This window comes from Trachemys scripta, chromosome 1, assembly GCF_013100865.1.
Source record: "Trachemys scripta elegans isolate TJP31775 chromosome 1, CAS_Tse_1.0, whole genome shotgun sequence".
NCBI lineage: Eukaryota > Metazoa > Chordata > Testudines > Emydidae > Trachemys > Trachemys scripta.
In genome coordinates, this window is record NC_048298.1 from 295,254,875 (window position 1) to 295,280,322 (window position 25,448).

Sequence of the window (25,448 nt, forward strand, 5' to 3'; positions counted from 1 at the left end):
CAATTTAGCAGCCTTAGTCACAAGTTCTGCCTTCTTACATTTTTTTTTTTTGGTCTGGTGTGTGTTAAAAGTCTGTTTGAATTATGTAAGATGTACTCAGACAATATTTTCATTCCATGTGGGTACTCTAGTATAGCGCACGATCCAGTACACATAGATTTCAACGGCCATTTGATCAAGCCCCTCATGATCCAATCTGTGTAAGAAATGAATGGAGGTGGGGGAAGTTATTTTGTTCCTGAGTGAAGTTGTTGCTTTCAGAATATTATTGGGGTGGGTTTTTTTAAGATAAGAAAGGATGGCACAATCTGAAGATGTAAACATCTTCACTTTCCCCCCTGATGTTTAGGGTCTATAGTGATTAGTATTCTTGCCTGTGAACTGCGTGTGGACCACCATTTCAGGTGCAACACAGATTCTTGTAGGATTAGGAGATGAAGTACCACCTGATTGGATCTAAACTATAGTTATTACTACTAGGTTGCCCATGGTGCAGTCAGAGATGCCATGGGACTTCTATTAAAGAACAGAGATAATCCTAATGTCCTGGAAAACATTCCCTATCTATGTAAAACAGGTTATAGAATCCAAAATTATAGAAGCGCTAGTATAGAGCACATAATGGCTGCTCTACATATCTGAATAGTCATTCCATTACCCGTATTTAACACTATAAAAAGCAGAATGTGTTTTTTAAAAGGGAAATAAAAGCGGTACTCAGATCTTTTCATGCTGATTTTTTTAATTTATTCATTCAATGGCACAATAAGTATCAAACTTCTCATTTTTGCCAGAGTGCTGAGCAATGTCCAGCCAATCAAGACCAAGCCTTATCTGCCCAGCAAGCCGCTGTTATTAACCTGACTGGAGTAGGGAGCTTTATGCAACCTCAAGCAGCAGGTATGTGGTGGCAGAGTTTCCTTCTGTTGTTTTTTTAGTGACATTGATAAATTTCATACTGGAATGAAGTTTGGTGTTTAATATAAGCCTTCCCCTTACTCTAATTAAAGCAAATCACATATCAAGGTATCATGACAGAGTATGGATTACATAAAAGATGCTACACTTAATTTGACTTGCAAATTAAAAGCATGCACTTTTCTGCTTCTTTGTCTTGTGTATGGTAGTTTCATAAACTGAATATGCTCTAAATCACAATTCCTGCCAGAATTGTACAAAGCTTCCATACCAAACTTCATTAAGGAGTATTTCTTTAAACTGTCTGCTTTAAAGACCAGTATGAGAAATTTGTTTCATGTCCACAAGCTCTTCATAATCTAATTGCATGTTCCAACTAACAGTGTCTATACAGTGTATACTTTATTGTGCACGGTTTCTGATTTTATTCTGAGATTAATTCTACTGATCCCCTTTCTGTTACACTCTATTCCTATGTCTTCCTTTCCTAACCCTGACAACCTCCACCCAACCTCTTTGACCTGCCTGCTTTCCCCTTCTCCTTTTCGTAGTGTTGTCTCAGCTTGGCTCTGCCGTGAACAGACGTGGGCAAAGCCTTCCTCAGCAGAGACTCCAGCTCTCCTCTGCCTTACAGCAGCAACAACAACAAGCCTTGCAGCAGCAGCAGCAACAGATACAAGTAATCCAGCAACTTCGCTCTGATTGCATTACAAAAATACAATTCTCAGCTCCAAAAACAAAAATGCTGCCCTTTAGACTTTACTAATATCATATGGAATTTTTAAAATGCTGCAGTGTGGCAAACTAAACTCAGAGATCCGATGCCTCTTGTTCTACCAACTTGGAGCACTGAATTTATTTTTATACATTAAAGCCATCCGCTTTCCTGATTTGACAACATTCAAGGAGTGCTTGTGGCACGTTACTAAATAAGCTTGGCCAGGTGCCATTAGGATTTTGAAGCAACAGCATGTCGAGTGCCTGGTTAAATTCAAACACAGTGCACAGCTACAGTTAATACATTAACAAGGAAGCTCTGGCAAAGCCTTCTTTTAACATAGTGATGTTCTCCATCCTGATATTTATATAGGGAGAACATTATTGCAATATTAGGACAAAAATATATTGCATGAATGAGGGAGACTTAAATAGAGAAATGATATTAAGTATTATGCTGAATATATCATCTGAACTAAAATGTTTACTGAAGTTGCTGAGTTACTGCAGTTACTGCGACAGACACAAAGGGCAAAGTTTAACTGTGAAATGTTCGAAACGCCCTCAGCAGGCTTCTGTGCCACTGGTGCTGCTTGACTGTACTCATTGTCCCCGTATGTGGTATTCCTTTTTGATGCCATTTCAGTGCTTCCTCAGTTTAATTCCCCCATCTTGTTCTTTCCTGTCATTCTTCCTGAGGTAAAAGGTGGCGTTAAATTTAATATAACGAGCTTTTTTTTCCTTTCCCTTCTCCCCCACGGCAGCAGTTGCGATTCTTGCAGCATCAAATGGCTATGGCAGCGGCAGCAGCACAAACAGCTCAGCTCCGACACCAGCACCATTCAGGCAGCCAGTCCAAAAGTAAAAGGAAACGAGGCACACTGACCCCTCCCAAGTCCTGAGTCTTGGGGGGTTTATATTTAAAAAAAAACAGACGCAGAGGTGATTTTTAAAACTTTTTTTTTTTTTTTTTTTTAAAGAAAGCTCAAACAAAATCAGTGTTTGAAATGGCTGATGGGAAAATGAATTTTTGAAGTAATGCTGATATGTATAAACTGTATCGGGAAGCCAACTCTATGGAAAATAGGAATTTCATCTAACAAAAAGCTAGGGTTTGTTTTTTGCAAGTCACTTCATATTTTTAACAAGATGTTTTACCTTGTATTTTTTACCATTCAGCAGCACTGTACAGAGTATAAGGGTGATACATTTTAGAAAAACGAACTTTGTAAATGTAGTATTGATATCTGTTTATTTAGTATAAAAGGTTGGTGAATACTCTAACAAATACAGTTTTTACAAATCCATTTTGAAGAAACCTTGCCGTATGTTTATTTTGGTTTTATACTTTTTATCACTTTATCTATCAGCTTCTTCACTTCTTTGTGTCTTGTAACTGCCCGGGTGATACAGTCTTGAAGCTTTGCTGCTGTTAGGCCACTTCCACCTAAGAAAGAGGGGGGAGCCCCCCAAAATTGAAAGTAGTAGCTTGGTTTTCCATGTTGTTTTCTTTAAAATGTTTATCAAATGGAAACATTAAAACCTTTCAGTCATGGGGGTTACGTTACTGTTTAAGAATCAGGGTGGTCTAATTTGCAATTCTGCTTAAGAAAATTTTACTTTAAATATCAAATCTTACCAGCACAATAGAAGACCTATGTTCAAGATCCAATCTCTACAAGAAGTTTGGCTAAACAAGTCATGAAGACGATTTATGCAAGGAAAAGGTTATTTCTTGCAGCAGCCACACCAGCTCTTGCAAAATGCAATACTGTAGATTATTTTTAAGAAGACTGCAGTAGTAACATTAATTTAAGAAATAGTTCAACTAAGAGTAAAGAAAAATGTTACTTGTTTTGAGAGCACTGTCTGACACAGGTGCAGTATTAAGAGGGCACTACATGCTAAAGGCCAATAATGTTACTATCCATGCAGCATGTACTACTGAAATAACAGCCATCTGTAGGTAGAATTTATTCCAACTATTTAATTTTAAATTTGTTGCCTGTCAAATTAACTTGTAGTAATTTTGCAAAGTACCTGGCTTATGAACAGAACATAGTCTGCCTTCTTCATCCATTACAATGGTTACAGTTCCAGTTGCCAGGTCCTCCTCTTCTGCCGTCGGATCAACAATGAGTATTGTTCTTTTAAAAGAAAAGAATCCAGAGGTGGGTGGGATGTTTGTCTACAAGTTATTGGACCTTCACGTACAAAACAATCAGCTAGGAAAAGGTTCATCTAAGATGAATTTGTCCAGGGTCATTTAGGCTTAACTTTTTTAAAGGTTTTATTTATAGCGAGTATTTTTTTAGCTGAATATAGTACTTCTGGAAGCATTCTATAAACACCCAATGTTCTGTCATCAGGATGCCCTAATTTAAAGAACATGGGGAGAAGGCAAACCCTTACTGAACCTCAATGCTGAACTCAATGGGATGTTTGAGGGTTTGTAAATAGAAATAAAATTTAAATGTAGAGGTTTTAAAAATGTATGCCCTAATCAGGAAACTACAATTTGCAACACTAAAACAGCTACTACAGTAACACTCAGACAGTAAAACAGTTTAGAATTGTGGTAAAACAAATCTTTTAAAACGGTGACTACATGCTGTAAGACTGTTTACTGTTAACAGAAAACTAAGTGAAAACACCATTATTTCCATTTGCTGTAGATGTACTTACAAAACCCATTCCTCTTCTTTGCAAGTATATTTATTTTTAGTGAATCCTTTGAAAGAGAATCAAGGACTGTATTTTGATCTACTACACTGTTCAATCAAGGAAGCGATCAAAAATATTACCCCTGTGATGAAGGCTATTGATTTCTCAAGACCCAGAATTAGTTTTTTCCACAGCAAATAATGCGAAGTTCATAATATTTAAAGGGAAAATTGACTAAATATCTTTTATTCCACAATAAAAATTGTTGGAACCATTTAATAATATCAAATAGTTTAGTCCTTGAGAAATCTATACTACAATGGACAGATACAGAGCCAAATAATAAAAGTTCATAGAGTCGTCAATGGGACAGGATGATAAAGACCTCAATTTTTACTAAAAACCTTAAACACTCACAGGTTTTCTCAGAAATCATGGTCATTACATACAGCCTTATCCATACCTTAGTACAACCTTTTTGAACGTGCAAAATGTTTATAAACAACAGTGCAAATTATTATTGGGAATATCTGGTGTGAATTCCTAATTCCACACTGTTAAAAAAGTGTATTTTAAAGTCCATGTAATTAAATTTGATCTACTGAATATAGTGACACTCTGCCAAGGGAATGCATTTATTCTACATGTTACTTACAACTAATTTTTAAAAAGTGGGGAGCTCTATGATTTGGTAATGCTTTTCATATTATCTGCATCATAAAAAGTGGGCAGTAGCCTGAACTTTCACAAAGTAGTGAACAGAACAACTCAATCTCAGTACATAAACCCCCCTAACCCAGGGTACCTGCTCGCTCCCTCCCCACCCCTAGGTTACTGATAAGGGAAACCTGCAAAAAACATTTGCTTGTTCTACATGAGACAATTTAAATAAAAGGAAGGTTGGAGGTTCTTTCATTGTTCATTTTTCCAGTGCCACTTTTCCAGTTGCTGATTGATATTTTTGTGCCAGAGGCACACACTCCTAAGTGTTACTACTGCTTTGCACACACTGCCGTTCATCCAAAGAGTTCTTACTGTTTAGGTATTTGTATACCATGTTTTCCAACCCTCCTCTCTCTCACATTAATGATATTAAGGAGTTGCCTGTAAATACTTTTGAGAGGACAAACAGAAAGAGATATTTCTGTTGACTGTGGCTATTGAAAAGAGATGCAGCATACTATCAGCACTGTTCTGCAGCTAGTTTTAGAACCTCTCTTATCTGGCAGTTATTATACGTAGCAGCTTACACACTTCCATTTTACTACTGACAAACAGATGCTAGGGCCTGAAGTAACTGAAAACAGTCTACAAGTAATTCATAGCAGATGAATCCCTCAAGAGTGAAACAGACTTTACATTTACTCTTTGGGAATTAACGGCCTCTGTAATTCAGGGCTTGCCAGAGATGTTATAGCATGGGCTATAACAATTAGGAAGTGCTGGTGACAACAAAACTCTTCCGCCCAAGAGGCAAAGTCTGGCCTGGGGGACCACTTGTATCCCAATCCTGCTATTTTAGTGAAAAAAACAACGAACAAGAAAGATTTCAAGTAAGGAGTCTTTCAGATAGATTTCAAAATAAAAAGCCTGACAACATGCGACCCTTTTAGGTCTGAGGACGTTAACTTGGAGAGTTGGCCAAATTTTAATTTGAGTAATGACATTCCATCTATATCAATCCCTGGATAAGTTCTTTACTTTCTGTCCTGAAACTGTTGCTATGAGCTATTGAAAAATTGTCACCTTGTAGGCCACAGATATTTGCATTTCAGTAGTGGATGTAGTGATTTGTATATGTTAGTAAAGCTCTTTGGGATGAAAGGTATATAAATACAATAACATCATGCAGCTACACCTCTCAAGTCCATTTTAATATTAAAATACTTTCCAATATGGCTAAGCTGTGAAATCTGGAGATCAAATCTGGTTTCAGTTGCAGAGAAAAGTTTGGTAATATTAATTGTGTTCTGGTGGTCATTTGTTCATATTATAAAACTATGTAACAGTTCAAAATAATCAGCCCTGAATTCGAGTAGCTGAAAAGTCTGGTTGGTCCATGAGGTGCACTGACATAACTGTATGAGGATTTTGCCACAACAGCTTCTTGGCAACACTGTCAGTTTTTCACCAGTGTGTGTGTCACTAAACAATTTTTTTTTTTAAGTATACATTTTATCAGTTCCCAACTTACTCGTCAAATATAACAAACGATGTAGCAACTGGATGCTTTCTGATATTCAAAGGATTTGTCTGTTTTAAATCAACTTCTGCCAAACCAGTTTCTTCATTTATAGTAACTTTTGGCAACTGTACTGAAAGAGAAGAGGCCAATTAATTGTATGATATTAAACTAGCTGAAGATAATTTGGGCTTTATCCCCAAAGGAATACTTTATGAACTGTTCTATGTTAACATCCACCAATCTCTATGGGACTGAGCAACTGCAATTCCTATTGACTGCAGGTCCCAAATCAGACAATGTGGGACACCTTTTTTCTATAAAAATAACAGGTGCCACTCTTATCCTTTTTGAGCCCATTATTTTGTTCTGAGTCAGTCAAGTATAAATGATCAGTTGTAAAAAAAAAAAAAAAAAAAAAAAAAACCAACAAAAACACCATACTGGCACTTTCTACGTTGCAAGTACATTCTCTGTACCACATTGAACAAAAAAAAAAATCCCACAATAGCATGTCTTTTTCCTATCCCTATATCACTTCTCTCTATTCCGGCTTTATGATCTCTTCAATTATAAATGTGAACATGTATTAAATAAAAACTTAGTTTTCTTACACTAAATAACACGAACAGGTAACACTTCATTTAGATGTTGGTGTATTGAATATTACAATTTTGCTTATGATCAATAGTGGAGTGTCCAAACTTCTGGTACGCTGAAAGCAAATACCATTGCTCTGAAAAACTATCAGTCCTATAATAGATTAATACAATGTGCAAGAAGCATATGTAAGCAAGGTAGCCCACAGCCTGATCAATAACACGTATACAAATCTATGACATCAATTTAGTGACATATTTCTTCTTTGTGTTATTGCTTCAGTAGTTCCATAAAAAGATGGGGGTTTTAGCTGCTCAAATATTCTGTTCTTGGGGAAATTAAAATCATCATGATTCAGATTCCTACTAACACATTTATCCCATGAATGTAATTTGCTCAACAATTGTGTGTTATAGGACACTTACCATTTTTTAAAGCTGCTAACAAAGCAAATGTGCAGGCATCCAAAATGTTTCCATCATAGTCCAAGCATATGAAATCGCAGTATAGAACCCAAGCAAGCTAAGAAACAAAGTTTGCATGTGTGAAATCTGATATATCCTTTGAACTGCCGGTATCACACTAATTCGGGTTACAGGCCAATGGTAATACACATTAAGCTAGAGAACCATCCTCTGATCCTTTAATAACAAATATGAATACATGGCCTCTGAGCTCCCCACAACCCAATTCACTAAGCATAGCACCAGATTATTAGGATTGATATTGCTGAGAAGTGGCTGAGGAAGCAATTGTACTGAGGGGGCAGCAAAGAACATCACACACATTTATGCATTATGGTCACATCAGAAAAATTCAATTTTTTTAAAAGGAGTTATTTATGTGCAAATAGCAATCTGTAGTCAGCCACTGTATTGTATTTTATCAACAAAGAGAAAGACTTCTGCCTCCACTAGAAAACCATGGGTGAGAAATTCAATTAATATTTGGTATGTCAGAAAAAAGTATATATGGACTTTTTACACTTGAGCTATTAAACCTAACTAGGGCCCTACCAAATTCACGGTCCATTGTGGTCAATTTCGGGCCATAGGATTTGAAAATTGGTAAATATCACTTTTTCAGATGTTTAAATCTGAAATTTCAGGGTGTTGTAACTGGGGGGGGTCACGACCCAAAAGGGAATTGTGGGGTGGAGGGGGGTCGCAAACCTGTTGTAGGGGGGGGGGTCACGGGATTGCCACCCTCACTTCTGTGCTGCCTTCAGAGCTGAACAGAGTGGGGATGAGAGAGTGCGGAGCTTTCTGCAGCTGGGAGAAAGACCCAAGAACAACCCTGCAGGGAAAGAGCAAGTCCTGTCCTCCCACAGCCCTGCCCGCACTAGCAGCTAGGCGCCCCCTTTGCTGGGGTGCTCCCAGCAGTACAGGGAAGATTGGATCCAACTCCACAAGCCGCCTCCAGCTGCAGGAACCGGCTGCAATAAGGGGAGGCACCCGGAGGTGAGTCTAGTCCCCCCCAGCCCAGCTGGAGCTAGGAGCCCCCTTTGCTGGAGTGATCCTAGGAACATGGGGACATTGGAGTTCACGGTGAAGTACTTATTTCATGGTCCGTGGCGTGTTTTTCATGGCCATGAAAACATAACAGTCCAGAAGCCAAATCCAGCCCGTCAGTCCTCCATGAGCATTGGATCTGCCCTTTGAAATAAAGTTTGCTGTCCACTAGTGTGAGCAGCAGTTAAATCTGGCAAGAAGCATTTACAATTCAGTTTAAAAAGCAGGATAACACAGAGATAACTTGGATACAAAAATCTGAACTGAAGATGGGTGGATCAAAGTTGCAACATGGACCAATTCTGTTCCCTACCCAAAATACCTCCTTATTGTCAAAGGAAAAACAAAACACACCCCTTGGAATTCAAGGAGGTCTTTGTCATCCCTCTAGGAAAAGTAAGTGATACCCAGATTTAAAACTGGCAGGAGAATTTCAAAATATTTTTGAAAAATGAAAAACTGGTTTTTTTCCCCAAAAATGTTCATGGAAAATTTTCAGGTTTTCAATGAAAAGCAGAAAGCCAGGGTTCCACTTGACCAGCTTAGCATGTTTTAAACATCTACCCTGCCTTGTCCACACTGGAGTTTTAGTTAACATTAGCTAATACCTTCTGACAACGCACTTTTAAATCCTAATCAAAACTAACTCCAAAGGGTGAATATACCCTTGAGTGCAGCAAGCATGGCAGGCACACCACAGGGGTATTCTTTACACCTCCCTGCCGCTTTGCTAAATGTGGCCATGTGATGGGGTGTAACAACACTGCACTGGGCCAACAGGGCTGACCAATCACTGTGGGCCCAGGAGACCATGCCTCCTCGCCCCTGCTGCGCATACTCCAGGTGGAAGGGACAGATAAAAGGAGGCAGCCCAGTTCAGTCGGGGCTGACTGAGGAAGAGGAAGGATGTTTGATGCACCAAGACCTTTGACTCTCCAGGCTGTCAGGACCCTGGACCCAGATCTGCTGACCGTGGAGACTGACGGGAACACCAAGCTGCTGCCAGCCGAGGAAATGCCTGAGATGGGCCTTATGGTAAGAAGTGACTGAGGGAACGTGTTAGAAGCCAATGCTTTAACCCTTAATGGGGAATTTACAGCTTCATAGGTTGGAACCCGGTGGAGTGGGGTGGGCCTGGGTTCCCCTACTTCCCCCCTCCCACCTTGCACTTGCCATTAGGCGTGGCTACTAGGGACTCCCAATATAAACTGATTGTTTGCTCTACCCTGCCCAGAGTCAGAGCCCCAACTGCTATTGTTTGCCCCAGCCAGGAGGCTGAGGGGCTACAGACTGAGCGTTTGCTTTGCCCTCCCAGAGGGTCCAAGCCTTCCACTGCTATTGTCTGTTTGTTCTGCCCCACCCCAGGGTCTACGGACTGCTTGGTTGCTCGGCCCTGCCAGGAGTCTTGAGTCCTCCAACCGCAACTGTTTGACTCAACAGGGAATCCCGACAATCGTGTGATGGGGTGTACCAACCTTGCACTGAGTCAACTGGGGCAGCCCGCTTGCCACACTGTGACCCTATGACAGGCCTAATAGTTTTTACTAAATGCAAGATCCAGTGCTTCAAAAAGACAGTCAATTCCTAGTACAAAAGCAGGAAAGACAAAGTAGTTTTATATGAACTCTGATGACAAACACAGGATTGCCATACTAGATGGGACCAGTGGTCCACCAGCTTCAGTATCCGGTCTCTGAGAGGGCTCAGCACCAGATGCTTCAAAGAAGGAACACAAATCTCACAGTGCACAGATGTAGGATAATCTGCCCCTTGTGACGATCTCATAGGGACTGGTTTAAACCCTCCAAAATTTGTTTTCTGCTTTAGCTATTTTATCTCTGGATATTTGAGTTATCCATGTCATCACCTGTTCCTTCTTTGAATCTTACTAAGCTCTTGCGTTTAAAGACATGCTGTTGCAATGAGTTCTTGAATCAAACACTACAAAGCAAGAATGTACTTAGCATTCTAGGAGTTGCATAAAGAGCATAATGTTTTCAAATATATACTTGATACACCCATAGATATTGATTTCAGTAATCAGATCACGTACACCTTATACTTTGGATGTAACCCAAAGAATGTGCAGGTACCAAAATTAACAAAAAACAAGAATAGTAGCCCAAAAGCCCAAGGATTTTCTTGAAACCTGCTCACAAATGATTATCCCCGTTGTGGAAGCAGAGAAAGAACTGACAGGAAGGGGACTGCAATGCATGACAGTTTGTTAGCAAGAGTTAGGCTAACTGTAACCCTAATAACGTGAGATTTGTAGAAGCGAGGAATGTGTGAGGCGAGTGGGAAAGAACTGTGTGAGAAGTTGTTGCAACCTGGTGTAGATAATGTGTAGATAATATGGAATGAAGACTAAGAGTCTACATTAGTGAGCAAAACAAGATATCAGAATGACCTATGTATAAACAAAATGCAGCTGTTGCTCATTATTGTCTGTAACAAAAGGTATAAATGCTTGCTGTAATTGTTTACCTGTTGAGAGACCTGTTTAACTCTCTCCCTCTATGCAACTGATAGAGAGAAAATAAAGTATCTGATTTGCTGTACCCAAACAAAAAGTGAGAACTCTGTTATTCTCCGACAATTTGGGGGCTCGTCCGGGATGGCAACACCCGCAGAGGTACCGGCAACTGCTACGGATCGTTCCCCTTCGAACCCCATGGCGCCACAATAGAGGTAGGAGACGTTTTGAAATCTCTATTGGGGTATCGGAGGAGGACTGTCCGTGGGGCCGTCTGTCCCTGTTGGGCTCACGCCATCCGAACTTATTGACTGTGCAGCAAGGTCAGATGCAGAGCGGTTCTGTGGAATAGTTTTGCCACCCCCAATAAGGTAGTTGTATGCGGTTCTGGGGACCTGTTAGTTTGGCCGCCCCCATATATGCATATGAGAGATGCATGGGTATGCACCGGTGATGACGTGTTGTTACCGCCTCATAGTGTGTTGAGTCCAGACAGAGGGGTTGTTTACCGCCTCATAGTGTAGATGCATCATGGTATTTGGGAATAGAGGCCGGGGGGATGGAGGAGGGGAGGGAGGGAGTGAGTGAGTGTGTACCAGTGTGAATTGAGAGTTACCGGAAGATGCCCAGAGTACTCTGCGAAGTCTTTTGGTTCGTGACCAGAACTACTCTAACACAAGCCCGTTAACTAGAGGATTTTTTAGGAGATCCGACCCACGGGCTAACTCGGCCTGGCATCATCCGGCGAGGAGGCTACCTGGGTCTAGAAGTGTGTGAACCCATCTTCCCTCCCCTTTTCCTCTCTGTGTGAGCCACTGACAGTCTGATCATCTCACTGGATGCAACGAGAGTAAGCAGCGCCATCTCTCTGAGACTAGCCGACGCTCTTTGCTGAAGGGAGGTGTAGGAGGGTCGTGGCCATCCTCGTTAGCCTCTCCTGTGTGAGTACCCTGTAGGGAGAGAGCCTTAGTTTATGTGCCGCTAGAGCGGACAGGGCATCCTCCCTGTGTGTGTGATTGGAAAATGGGTGGGAGACAGTCTAAGCATTCCCTCTCACCCCCTAAGGGTACTCCAGCTTATTTCATGTACGTACATTATGGTCCTAAAACCTGCAGGTATTTAGAGAATTGGAATCATTACACGCGTGAAAATTCATCTAAACAATGCCCACTAGAAGGTACCTTCAATCTAGATAAGATCATACATCTCAGAGGAGCTTTTAATCACCAAAAAAGCCTCTGACACACAATGGGAGCAATTTGTCTATTGAGGAAAGGAACGGGTTAATTTGAAATTCAGCTTGGTCCAGAGATAAAGAGAAAGTTAATCTGCGTTCAAGGTCAAGAATCAATGCAGACCAGGCTAAGTACAAAGAAAACTGCTTTCGGCCCCAGCTGGCTATGAAAAAAATATAGACAGAGTCAAGCCAAAGGCAATACAAGTTACAGTGCTGAGATTACATTTGCAAAGCTTAACTGTCCAGTGAGATCCAACAGTCTGCCTTTGCAATCCTGGAGCTGGTGTGGTTTGGGGACGCTGAAGAAGCCACAGGCAGCCGGCCTGGAATCACTGAAAAGACGCCCCAGGAGACCTCAGGGTGTAAAAGAACTGCCCTCCCAAGAGAGGAAGCAAGTTGGAGATTGCACAGCACCTTCTCTGAACATTATACACAGACGTGGCCAGTCTGGACGTACGTGTGTGAGTATGAAAGTGTGCCTACTCTCAGCCGCAGTAAGTCTGAGAACCGGAGAGGGATTTAGCATTCCTCTCTCCACCCCGGTTGACCGAGAAGGGTGTCAGGTGGATCCACCCCAGTCGTAGCAGGACTGGGCAATAGAGAAGTTGGAGTAATAGGAAGAGTTGTGTACCTGATAACTAGAATTGAGCAATTAAGAGCATAGATCATGAACCAGGAAGCAGCTCAACCCTACGCCCAGGGCAAGTTGCAAGCCTTGAGACAGGACTTCCAGGCAGAAAAGGAAGCACTGGCTAAGCAAGTACCAGTCCTTCAGGGACTTGTCAGAATTTAACCATTTGTGTTTGCATATGCTGTAACAGCAGTGTGTTTGCCACAAGAGAAACCTGAATAGTTAAATGCCAATGGGCCATGTGTTTTGCCTAGGTGGCAAGCCTCACGAGGGAGGACTTGGGTAGCCTTGTGAGTAAGAATGTTTAAGAGAAGAGACCAGGAAGGGTGGGGGCTAGTTGAGAAGCCCATCCTCCTAGCTAAATTGGTAGTGAAAACGCCGGTGCCCATGGAAGGGATGGTTCAGTGAGAAAAGCAGGATCGGGCCAAAGCAGGCAGGCAATAAATAGAGAGATTGGAAAACGGGTTGGAAACTTTGAGAGCATAGTGGAAGGAAAGGAGTAAGTAATTATAAGCAACCTCTTTCTCTGCTTCCACACCCTTCACTCTGAGACATTGGCATTAACACCAAACCTTTTCTTACCTTGCCATTTGCAATGCACAGATCTTCTTTCATTATTATTTCTGAACTAAAACAAAATGACACAGAAAATTAAGAAATAAAATTCTTCCCCATAATTGTGTTCATAATTGAACTGTAGTATAGTGGTTCTCACTTTTCAATCACATCTGCAATGAACTGGCTAGCTGCTTGAGCCTCTTCCCCAGGAGGTCCAGGGCGAAATCTTGATGAACAGAGGGGTGATAGATCCACATTAGGAACTAGAAATCAAAAATATTTAGTTATGAATTAAACAAAGAAAAAATACACAGTCTGTTATAATAATAAAAATGCATACAGCAGTTTTATGTTCTTACTTAGTACCATGCATCTCAAATGAAAGCCAAGATCATGAATTGTTAACATTAATCAAGTCTGCATCTAAGTTCCTTCTAAGCTGCGCGGCCACACAGCTGCCTATTAAGTCCTGCTCAGGACTGCAGCAGGGAGAGATGTCTCTCCCCCAGCATGGACCTGCTGCGGTGGGGAGAGGAGGCCCTCCCCACCAGCCCCAACACGGACTTGCCGTGGCTGGGGGAGAGGAGGCCCTCCCCATTGGCTCCAACACGGACCTGCCCTGGCTGGGGGAGAGGCACCCCTCCCTTGGTCCAGTCCAGCCCAGCTGGAGCTACTGCAGCTGGTGAGAGGCGCCTCTCCCCTGGCCCCGAGCTGCTGCAGCGAAAGAGGGCCGGGGGGAGTTCTCTCTCCCATCGCAGGCCCGGGACAGCCTGCACCCCAAGGCCCTCATCCCCAGCCCCACCCCAGAGCCTTCACCCCTAGCCTCACCCCCTGCACCCAACCCTCTTCCCCAGTCCTGAGCACCTTCCCGCACCCCGAATCCCTCATCCCCGGCCCCACCCCAGAGCCTTCACCCCAACCCTCTGCCCCAGCCCTGAGCCCCCTCCCACACTCCAAACTCTTGGCCCCACCCCCACCACATGAATTTTGTTATGTGCACCAATATGAAGGTAATGTGGCACACATCATCTCCATATTGGTGCACATAAGAAAATTCATTCCACACATGGATGTAAAAAATTAGAGGGAACACTGGTCTGCATGATTTTTCTTCAAAAATTACACAAAGTGATATATGATTCAGGGTACAGATCATTTATTAGTCAGTGTTTCATAAAATAGCATGTACATTTACAGAATGAAATAAAGATATACTCCTAGCTACAATAAATTAAAGCATTTTACCTGTAGTCCTGCTATGTAGATCATGAATCACAAATTATTTCTTAATATCGTAATTGGATAAACAACAACTCTGATCTTTTCATTCCAGGAGTTTGATTTTCCTGGTATGATACATTCCTTTTATTAATTGCCCAAATTTGCCACTTTGGACATAAAAGCAGCAAAAAATATTTGAGAACAATCACAGAAAACTGAGAACACAATCTAGTAAATTCTCCAAAGACATCACATCTTGGAGAGATACTAAACCACTTCTTTATAATGTAAGTCCTCAATCTCACAAAGGGATGCTCATAAGTGGACCCCATTTATTTCACTGGAACTCCATATGGAAATAAGGGTCCGCCTGCAAAGATCCCTTCCAGGATCAGGGCCTACATCAGTACCATCCCTAGTTAGTTAGACTCAATTTCAGCAGAAGTCTCATTTTTGTACTTCCCTCTCACACCATTTTTGAAGTCAAGCCTATTTTTTTCTTGGGAATTACCAAGACACAAGGGAACACACAATTTATTGCAGCCCTTCCTAAACCATCAGACCTCACCTTCCACTGCCACAACCATCTCACCCCCAGCAAAAGTTCTCTGGCACATTCCCATATAATACTGGCCCTACTCTGAACATCAGCTCACCTACCTGTCTCCTCAGCTCTCTTGCTCCTCCCATTGTTTCCTGGTAATCTGGCAGTTAGGGCTGGAATTGGCAGTGAAAAAGCAGTTTCCATGAGGAGAGGTTTCTAGCAAGCGGAAGGCAGAGCAAATCCCACCTTGTGCCGCTTCTACAAACCTTCAATCCCATAACTAGTGCTCCTTAGCTAACCTGTCACCTACCTCTAAAAAGGCCAGTTCCCATGTGTCATCTGCCTAAACAGGTTCTGTGCATTGTAATGCAATTATTTAATGTGATTTATTTGTTTTAAATGTCTACTGCACCGGATTCTTCCCACTCACTAAAAGCATTTAACTCAAATAACTAATGCTGTTGTTTTTCTAAAAAGGCAGAAAACTGACAAAGCTCTAAAACTTACCAATATATCCCTTATTAGTGGACTCTGCTGGGGGTTCTGCAAACTCCTGTAAAAGCAAAAACAACAACAAAACTCAGGGGGGAGAACATCTTGTCTCTACAAACTGGTTTGAAAAGACTTTTTAAAGGATGTTAAATATAATTTAGAAATCCTATTTCCATAAGGGCTCAAAGCTTTGTCTGGCCAAAATGCTTTTATAAACCAAGCTAGATTTTCCAGCTACTCTACTTATGATAATTTCTTCAATGAACTGCTTGTTGTTTTATGTTAGACTATTATAATTAGATTTTCCACAGCTATACTTATTACCATCTCCCTTGAAATAAGAGGATTTGTTTCATTATCAGTGATCACTAATCATCCCAAAAACTAAATAATTAGTACACAAAAATAAGGTCTTTGTTTTCTTTAAGAAGAGCCAAACAACTCTTTACACAAATAACAATGTGCGCGCACACACACACACTCTCTCGATTGTACCCTAATTCTTTTGTCCAATTCTACCTGTAATCTTCAATCCTCAAAATAACTCCTGTGAAAAAATGTACATGTGTTTGACACGCATATCGATTTCAACTTAATAAATAGGGGCTTTATCAACTAAGTTACATTAACTATTATTAAGGCTGCGAGTTTGTCATGGAAGTCACAAATTCCGTGACTTTCCGTAACTTCGGCAGCGGCCACCGGCCTGCAGAAGTTTCGGGGGGGAGGAGGCTCAGGGCTGGGGCACGGGAGGGGCTGAGGGCTCTGGGCGGCGCTTACCTCGGGGGGGCGGGAGGGGGTGCTCTCCAGAAGCAGTGACATCCCCCAGCTCCTAGGGAGAGGCGCGGCCAGAGGGCTCTGCACGTGCCTCCGCCTGCAGACACTGCCCCCTGCAGCTCCCATTGGCCGCAGTTCCCGGCCAATGGGAGCTTTGGAGCCGGCGCTCGGGGTGGAGGCAGCACGCAGAGCTGTCTGACCACACCTTCGCCTAGCAGCTGAGGGATGTCGCCATTTCCAGGGAGCCGCAGAGTCGGGTAGGGAGCCTGCCAGCCCCGCCAACCTCCTCCCCCAGCACCAGCAGCGATCCTGGGCCACGCCCCGGTCCCAGCCCCCCCCCCCCCCCACACACACACACACACTTTGCGGTGCCCGCCAGGCACCCCCAGGCCGTCCCCCCCAACACCAGAGCACTCATGGTGCCCCCTGGGACACTCCCCCACCCCAAAGCACCCATGGCAGCCCCAGGTTGCCCCCCTCCCCAAGATTTAGTCAGGTGTATATAGTAGAAGTCATGGACAGGTCACGGGCTGTGAATTTTTATTTACTGCCTGTGACCTGTCTATGACTTTTACTAAAAATACCCATAACTAAAACATAGTCTTAACTATTATTTCTCAGTCTCAAAAAAAGTAAACGTACCGCTTTAATGCCACAAATTACAGTAGTATTTCCCAACTTCACCAGGGCAGAGCCATCTGCAGTAGTAATTGAACCTCAAAAGAGAAAGGGTATAATAAAATCTCAGTCTGCTCCCTCAGAAAGCTCTTTAACACAATATCCATCTTCACATGGACAGTCACCAGTTTTAGCTTCCTTACCACTCACTGAGACTGAAAGACATGGTACACGGTGTGTTTTAAATGTTTGGAAATTCCAAGGGTGAGTGGAATATGTTCCTACCAGAGATTCAAAGTACTGGATTACCCAGAACTTTTCAAATCCAATATGAAGACTTTTTTATGCACTTTTCTACTTGATTCTGTGAGAAACCATAATATCCTCACAGACTGCTGAATTTATATTATAAATTAAAATGCATATACCAGGATTTTCCCCTATCTTGCCTGTTTTACAGACAAGGTTGCCTTGTATTTCTCCTCTGGTCCAATTCCCTATCACCTGAATTCCCTTCCAGTTTTGTGAGGCAAAACAAAGATCTTTCAGCAGTCTGCTAGTGAAGTTATTGGGGTTACTGTTATGAGGAAAACAACAAAGAGTTTGGTGGCACCTTAAGGACTAACAGATTTATTTGTGCATAAGCTTTCGTGGGTAAAAACCTCACTTCTTCAGATGCATAGAGTGAAAGCATCGAGTGAAAGTACTTTCACTCGATGCATCTGAAGAAGTTAAGTTTTTACCCACGAAAGCTGATGCCCAAATCTGTTAATCTTTAAGGTGCCACCAGACTCCTTGTTGTTTTTGTAGATACAGACTAACACAGCTACCCCCTGCTACTTGTTATGAAGAAGGACATTTGTCTAAGTAAGGGGTTACAAGATCTGTTAGTTTAGCACTGCTGATTTGTTTTCCATTCCCTGCCTTATCATATTCTTACTGAGAAACTGACGTAGTCCGGATGTGCTAAAAAGATCCAGCAGAGTACTTAGTAAAAAAAAAAAAGCACTTTCCATTCCAGCTGACGTTAGGACATCGGGGAAAATGATGAACAGAGCAGACTCAGCAGTATAGGAGTTGCATGTATAGCAGGGAGACTAGAGAAGGAATGAAAGGAGAACCACAGAGAAGAATTGGGTGTGAGAGCAAATTCATGAAAGGAGGGACAGAAGAGAGGGGAGCACCCTCCAAAGGAGGTGTAATGAATAAAGGAGAAAGTGGGTAGAAGTGTGTAAGCCATGATGGAAACAGAGCAGGCAGAGAAGTGGACAGAGTGCATGCACACGCAACATGGAGAAAAAATAAAGAGAAAGTAAGTGAAAGAGACCATAGGGGTGAAGCGAGATGGCCAGACAGGAGAAATTTTGCTAAATAATGCAATTTGATTTCCACCATCGGGAACCACAATTTGCTTTAAGCACTACGATTTGGCAGGAGGGGCATATTGTGGGGCTTAATTTGCTTTTTGCCAAAGCAAAGTGACAAACTTCTCACTACATGGAAAGAATGGGAAATGCACCACTAAATAAATATATATTTTAGACGGGTCATTTATTAATTATTTAAAAAATGAGACAAAAAAAATTTGTTTAAAAATATATAATGATGGAATGTCCTATTTGGTTTTTGGCACTTACCTAGCAAAAGCTTCAGTTCACCTTGCAAAAATAAGGGCTCTTTTTTTTGGCTAAAATTAATTTTGAATGGTTATATATACATAAATTATATTTAATTGTGTTTTTAACTCACTAATGCATTTTTTATATTTCTATTTTAATTAGCAAGTTGTGAAGGATTCTTTTTTCTAAATTAGAAATAGTCAAAACTTTATTAGATGAAAATTTACCTTTATGCCAGGTAAAATGGCCAAAGCAGCATAGAAGGGCTCTAAATGCCCTGGATCTGGTCATGAAGAATTCCCTCAATGTAGGAACTGTGAAAGCCATAATGCACCTTCTGACACACCCGTGCAAGTCCTGATATAGGGGTGTCCTAGAAGCAATGCTGGAGGCAGGAGTGGCACATTGGGAATGGGACCCCAGTGATTCAGGGAAATGCTGTGGCCAGAGGCAGATAGGGAAGCTACCTTAATTTAGACAGCCACCCATGCTGTTTAAACTATGCTTTGGGGGAGCAAAGGGGGTGCTCACTGAGTAGCCCCGGAGTGAGAGGGTGCAATAATGGCTTAAAACTATCCCTGGGCTACAGAGTCTGTACTGTGCCTCTTTGAGGCGCAACACAGAATGTCAGCCCTGGTTGTTCTGAACTCAAGCTCTGTGGAAATAGTTCAGCCATTCATTAAAGACTCCAGGTATAAAAACTGACTCCATTTGATTCAGTCACCAGCACTTCCCAACGTTAAACACTTACCTATGTTGACAGTGGTTGTTCTGAATTCACCTAGCTCCCTTCCATCAGGTCGACAGTTCTCTTTCTAAACAGAAACATTACACAATTCAAGTTAAATGACATTTTCATGGTGTTACACAATCAAGAGTATATAATGATAAAGTTTTTGTTTATCTTCAAATGGGAATTTGCAATGACAAGACCACTAGGATAAACTCAAAGATTTGTATGCTGGTGAGCTTTTTGGTCTAATTTAGTGTGATCTGGGTTACAGGCCCAAAACTTAGCTACTTTAAAAAATGTATAGTCCAGTAGGAAAAAGCATCTCAGGGCTCAGTACTATATGCCTTTCCTACAGCTATTTAGGACATTCAGCAACAAAAGCAATACCTCATATCAGTGGTGCAGTGACAAAGCAATCAGTAAATTGCTATGAATATAGTGGCAATCTGTGAATTTTGTGGCACTATAAGAAACTGAGTCACAGGTGTGACATCATCAAAAAGGCCAACTAATTTTTCAGTACCCAGAGCCAACTTGAGAAGAAATATTCATTGATAACCTTGAATGAAAATTTCCAAATGTTTGCATTGTTTAATTTTTGCAACTAACCCTTTTTTCCATTGCTGATCTTTTAAGATGGAAATACTTTAGAAATCTAAGTAGGGCCCAAGTCCAGAAAAGCCAATCAACATAGTTATTCAGATGATTCACAACATAAACTGAACACACAAATTCAATCAGAAAGGGTGTTGGTTCATTCTGGTGATGTTTGCTTTTTTGTTGTTGCTGTTGTTTTTTACAAGAGTGTTACACTGTTGACTCAATTTAGCTTATGATTTACTATGACCCTCATATCCCTTTTCGCAGTACTCCTTTCTAGGCAGTCATTTCACATTTTGCATGTGTGCAACTGATTGTTCCTTCCTAAGCGGAGTACTCTGCATTTGTCCTTATTTCATCCTATTTACTTCAAATAATTTCTCCACTTTGTCTGTATCATTTGGAATTTTAATCCTATGCTCCAAAGCACTTGCAACCTCTCCCCGCTTGGTATTGTCCACAAACTTTATAAATATCTAAATCATTGATGAAGATATTGAACAGAACTGAACACAGAACTGATCCCTGCGGGACCCCACTCAAGATGCCCTTGCAGCTTGACTGTGAACCACTGATAACTACTCTCTGGGAACAGTTTTCCAACCAGTTATGCACTCACCTTACAGTAGCTCCATTTAGGTTATATTTCCCTAGTTTGTTTATGAGACTGTCATATGAGACAGTATCAAAAGCCTTACTAAAGTCAAGATATACCACATCTACTGCTTCCCACAAGGCTTGTTACCCTGTTAAAGAAAGCTATTAGGTTGGTTTGACACAATTTGTTCTTGACAAATCCATGCTGTTACTTTCATCTTCTTATCTTCTATTATCTTTTGTTTAACATGCATTATTAATGTAGACTTAGAATTTGTCTTTTTCAAGGACACTGTCAGTGATATTATTTATTATTTGTATTTTGGTAGCGCCTAAAAGCCACCACCCTGGTCAGGCTCCCATTGTGCAAGGCACTGTACAAACCAAGGCCTCAATCCTGTATGCACTTAAGCACGTTTAACTTTATCCACATAGCAGTCCCTTTGAGGCTAATGAAACTAGTCACATGTACATAAGCACTCACAGGAGCACAGCCATAGACTAGAAAGTCCCTGTCCTGAAGAGTCTGAAAGATTTTCTTTTACGAAAGGCTTTAAGGAAAAGCAAAACCCCATTGGAGTTTATGTATAATTTAAAGAGAACAGCAACAGAGATACAGTAGTTGTACGAGAAAAATATATTCTAAGTCTATTTAACTTATGTATAGATGATGTTTTACTCACCAAAAATCGCCTGTAATATTCCAAAGGTTCCACAGTTCTAAAATAGACACAAAATTTAAAATTCATATGCATAATCTGTTTTACAAAGTAAATAGCTAACTAAAGTCTAGCAGAAAAGCAAGTGTTACTCAGTGGGCATCTGAGTTTCAGAGTCAAGCTCTGTTTTTGTTCCTTGGCTGACAATGCTGTGGAGACAGCACATTAGCCAAGTGAGTGACAATTTCAGAAAGACTAGAGCCTTCTACAGTGTTCTTTCTGGTCATTTTGACACCAGAACTCATAGGTTCCGGAGGCATGGTTGCCTTGTGGCAAGGGCTTTGAAAAAGGGTTAGAAAGAGTAAAGTTTGAAAAATGGGAGAGAAAGAGAGATCCCACAACAAAACTGCAGCTTATGTAACTACATACATAAAAAACCCTAGCTTGAAAACGGAGAATCTGTAAAAGCTAATATTATGATGGAGTTTGTAGCAATACCATAGTTATGGCTGCATAAGAGATTTGATTGAAATAGGAGTGTTAAATATTTTTTAAGAAATGTTGCAAATTAAAATTGATGTAGTATTTGAATTTTTCAGGTTAGTGTGATGATTAATTGGTTAATGCATACACAACATGACTGCTTCAAAAATTACCACTTTTTAAAATTTTCAGTGGGGTGTCACCTTTGTATTATTATTTGGTACCTGAAGAGTTTACAATAATAATAATAATTATAATAATTAATGGAGATATCCCATCTCCTAGAACTGGAAGGGACCTTGAAAGGTCATCGAGTCCAGCCCCCTGCCTTCACTAGCAGGACCAAGTACTGATTTTGCCCCAGATCCCCCAAGTGGCCCCCTCAAGGATTGAGCTCACACCCCTGGGTTTAGCAGGCCAAAGCTCAAACCACTGAGCAATCCCTCACCTGGGTTGACATAGGCTTTAACACTGGTGTGTGGGTTGGTGAAGGGCCGTGTTGGCTCATTTTAAGATAGATTCTCTTTATTTGATTTAAAACCATCTGCAGTCACCCTATTGGTCAGAGGCCGCCTTTTTAGAAACTTCCCCTTATCCCATAAGTTATTCTTTGAACCACACATCCTCCCCTCTTTATTCCTTCTGGCCTTATCACTTCTTATTTTCCAGGCCTTCCCTCTACTTTGCTTCTCAGGGCCTTTCTTTACAACACAAATATATTGCCTTAACCAAATTTAAGATAAAATTAAAGAATTCAAGTTATATTTATCTTACATCTACCTATGTTTATTTGGAGCATAAATAAATAATCTTTTTCTTCATAGAAGTTACAAATACACCAATGTATGTAGTATGACAACAGCATTTTTAACATAGAATTTAATGCTGCAGGCTGTTTTCTGCATAGCCCTTATGATGACACAATTTTTCAAATCGGAGAGTTGCTAAGATATGGAACACAGAAACTAAAACAGAAAATTCCATAGCCAGAAGTTGTTAAGACACTGCAGCACAGACATTAAAATGACATTTCCAGGAGAGAAGTTAATCTTTGGCATAAGGCCTTCTCGAGTTTTGTTCAAACAAATATTTTTGGAGAAAAGTCATGGAAATGGTAACTCTGAGTGAGAACTTTTATTATATTTTCAAAGACAACATAAACCCAACATAGTTCTGACAATTTACGAGCACAAGGGTAATGTTAATCCCTGTCGGTGTTCCTTGAGATATCCCCAACTAGCATGGACATAAGGGCTATTCGTCACTGGCTCAGGCAATACTGTCTACTATGCCCCATTTAATTGATTGAGAGACACAGGGGAGAAGCAAAAGATAGTTGGGTCAATGCAGAAACAACCCTCCCCCAAATGCCTGGGAACAGTCTCCTTGTCCAACTAGTCCTTACACTTAACACCCACTTTCCTCTAACTGTCTACAGATGGATCCCTCCACTCCAGCAACTAATGCCTGGGCCTTGTTTTGATTAGGAAGAGATTATAGTTGCTATGACTATGACTTCCACCAAGACTTTTCCTCTGGCATAGACAGAGATCCACATGTTTCAAAATACCTTAGCTCGTTAAGATTAGCTCTCACTTTTAAAACAAAACAAACAAACAAACAAACCATTAACCTGCAATCTCACTTTCCCCAAAAAATATTTCACATATCTGGGGGTCAATATTACTGGGAATTAAATGCTTTTTGGCAAAAGTATGAGACAGCAGTTACAGGTGTGAGTTACACTACAAGGCTTATGAACGTGGGAAGAAGAGTGTATTTCTGGAACTCCTTGAAGCAGAAGGAACTTTTCTCTGGTAGACTGCAATGTTGCATTGAAAGTGGATAATTTGAGAGGGGGTGTAGCGAGGTAGCGGGCTGGTCTCTCCCCTTATCTGGACACTGAAAGGGCACATTCCTATTATTGACCCAAAACCTTAATAGCTTTAACTGCCTCTGAACTAAGTTTTTAGTTTTGGAATATAGATACATTTGGATGGAATGAAAAATAAACGGAGTTGCTTTTTATATGTTGTGTAAGAGAAGGGGAAAATAAAATGTTGATTTTCTAATAGAGAGTAAGGGCCACAAATAGCATGATGCCTGTGCAGAATTGTAATATATATGGGGAGCCCCAGTGAACTCACTGGGATTACTCACATGCATAAGATTACACATGTGCCAAGTGCATGCAGGACACATGCCCTTAAGCCTCTCGATTTCCACGATCACCAGTAACAAGGAGTGGGTGGATCAGCTGCGCCCGGGGAAGGTAAGGGGCGAGAGGGGGGTCTCCTAGGCGGTGTGTTTCTCTCCCCCCCGCTGTTGAGAGCAGGCGCTGCAGATCCCGGGGTGGTCGCTCCTGGCAGCGGCCGGGGGGCGGTTCCCAGCCTCGGGGCCTGGCAGAGCTCCGGGCACGGCACGTTACGAGCAGGTACCCGCAGCCATCGCCAGGCTGAGGCTCGGCAGCGGCCTGGGCCCAGGGCAGCTTCCAGGCAGACGCGTGCCGCGGTCCCGGCTCTTCGCGCGGCCAACGCCGGGGCTGAGAGAGCCCCGCTGAGGCGACTGACGGCACCGGGCCCGGCGCCTGCATCGATCCCCCCGGGGCCAGGGCGAGCCCGGCTCAGAGCCCGCCCGGCCGGCGCAGCTCGGCTCCCGGGAGGGGGAGGGGAAGAGCGAACGCTAGGCCGGGACGAGATGCTGCTTCGCCCGATCACTTACTTGAATCCGGCCGCCATAGTCTCACTTCCGCCCGTCGCGATCTACTTCCGGGGTCGGGAGCGCACTTCCTCTCCCGCGTGACACCCTGGGAGGACCCGCTGGTTCTCAGCGCCGCGTCCGGGAGCCGCTTCCGCATCGCTGGAGCTGCCGCACAGAGCCGCGCCGGGCATGGACCATGGAGTCGCTCCTGGCTGACGTGGTCGCGGCGCTCGCTGCCTTGGCGGCCATAGCCCTGATCCTGGTGAGTGCGGAGCCCAGCGCCCCCATCCCCCGGGAGTGGGGAGAGACCCCCGCGGGGAGCGGGAGCCTCCGGCCCGGGCCATTGCCCCGCAAACAGGGCAGCCCCCGAGAGAGCCGAGAGCCGGAGCCCCTCGCTGGGCGAGGCCCCGCTTATCCCTTCCTAGGGGGGAGCAGCCCGGAGCCCCGGCGGGGGGTGACTAGACCCCAAACCGGAGTGGGAGCACTGAGGAGGAGCTGATGCCTGGGGAAGGGCCACGCACCTCTTTGTAATACCCCTTATGGTATTTGCAGACTCTCATCTGGTCCCTCCTTAGTCTTCTTTTCTCAGGACTAAAGCCCCGTGTTTTTAACCTGTTCTCATAGATCAGGTTTCCTAAACCCTTTATCATTGTTGCTGCTCTCTTCTGGACTTATTCCAATTTGTCCATATCTTTCCTAAAGTGTAGTGTCGAAAACGGGGCACGGTGCTCTAGCTGAGGCCTCGCCAGTGCTGAGCAGACCAGGACAGTTACTTCCTCCACCTTGCATCTGACACCTGTTAACAGTAGCTGCATCCTGGTCTTTTTTTGCAGCTGCATCCTGTTTGTTGGCTCAGGTTCAGTGTGTCATCCACTATCAACCCCGGATCCCTTTCAGTAGTGCTATTAGCT

The 25,448-nt window shown here is 42.5% G+C and overlaps 3 protein-coding genes across 3 annotated transcripts in view; 2 read left to right on the forward strand and 1 right to left on the reverse strand.

The window, feature by feature from the left end:
- SUPT20H (SPT20 homolog, SAGA complex component) overlaps window positions 1-2,606 on the forward strand; it is a 30,912-nt gene extending 28,306 nt beyond the window's left edge. Inside the window, exons 18-20 of the mRNA XM_034758595.1 lie at window positions 795-900; window positions 1,470-1,597; window positions 2,400-2,606. Coding sequence (XP_034614486.1) covers window positions 795-900; window positions 1,470-1,597; window positions 2,400-2,537 — 372 coding nt within the window. The 3' untranslated portion in view covers window positions 2,538-2,606. The remainder of the gene's footprint in view (window positions 1-794; window positions 901-1,469; window positions 1,598-2,399) is intronic.
- A 264-nt stretch (window positions 2,607-2,870) lies between these two features.
- On the reverse strand, window positions 2,871-24,628 carry EXOSC8 (exosome component 8). Its single transcript, XM_034758597.1, has 11 exons — window positions 24,559-24,628; window positions 21,379-21,415; window positions 19,517-19,580; window positions 17,171-17,244; window positions 15,767-15,812; window positions 13,652-13,757; window positions 13,519-13,564; window positions 7,507-7,603; window positions 6,494-6,614; window positions 3,676-3,782; window positions 2,871-3,082 (listed from the first exon to the last, which is right to left on the reverse strand). The coding sequence occupies exons 1-11, from the start codon at window positions 24,573-24,575 to the stop codon at window positions 2,967-2,969; spliced, it is 831 nt and encodes a 276-aa protein (XP_034614488.1). The 5' UTR covers window positions 24,576-24,628; the 3' UTR covers window positions 2,871-2,966.
- The window catches only part of ALG5 (ALG5 dolichyl-phosphate beta-glucosyltransferase), a 44,965-nt gene continuing 44,141 nt past the window's right edge, over window positions 24,625-25,448 (forward strand). The window contains exon 1 of the mRNA XM_034758596.1: window positions 24,625-24,799. Coding sequence (XP_034614487.1) covers window positions 24,734-24,799 — 66 coding nt within the window. The 5' untranslated portion in view covers window positions 24,625-24,733. The remainder of the gene's footprint in view (window positions 24,800-25,448) is intronic.

Coding starts and splice junctions, on each gene's coding strand:
- EXOSC8 (XM_034758597.1), bottom strand. Junction 6,615..7,506: donor GTTAGCAGCTTTAAAAAATG/GTAAGTGTCCTA, acceptor CTTCTCTTTCAG/TACAGTTGCCAAAAGTTACT. Junction 3,083..3,675: donor ATGTTCTGTTCATAAGCCAG/GTACTTTGCAAA, acceptor CCTCTTTCTTAG/GTGGAAGTGGCCTAACAGCA.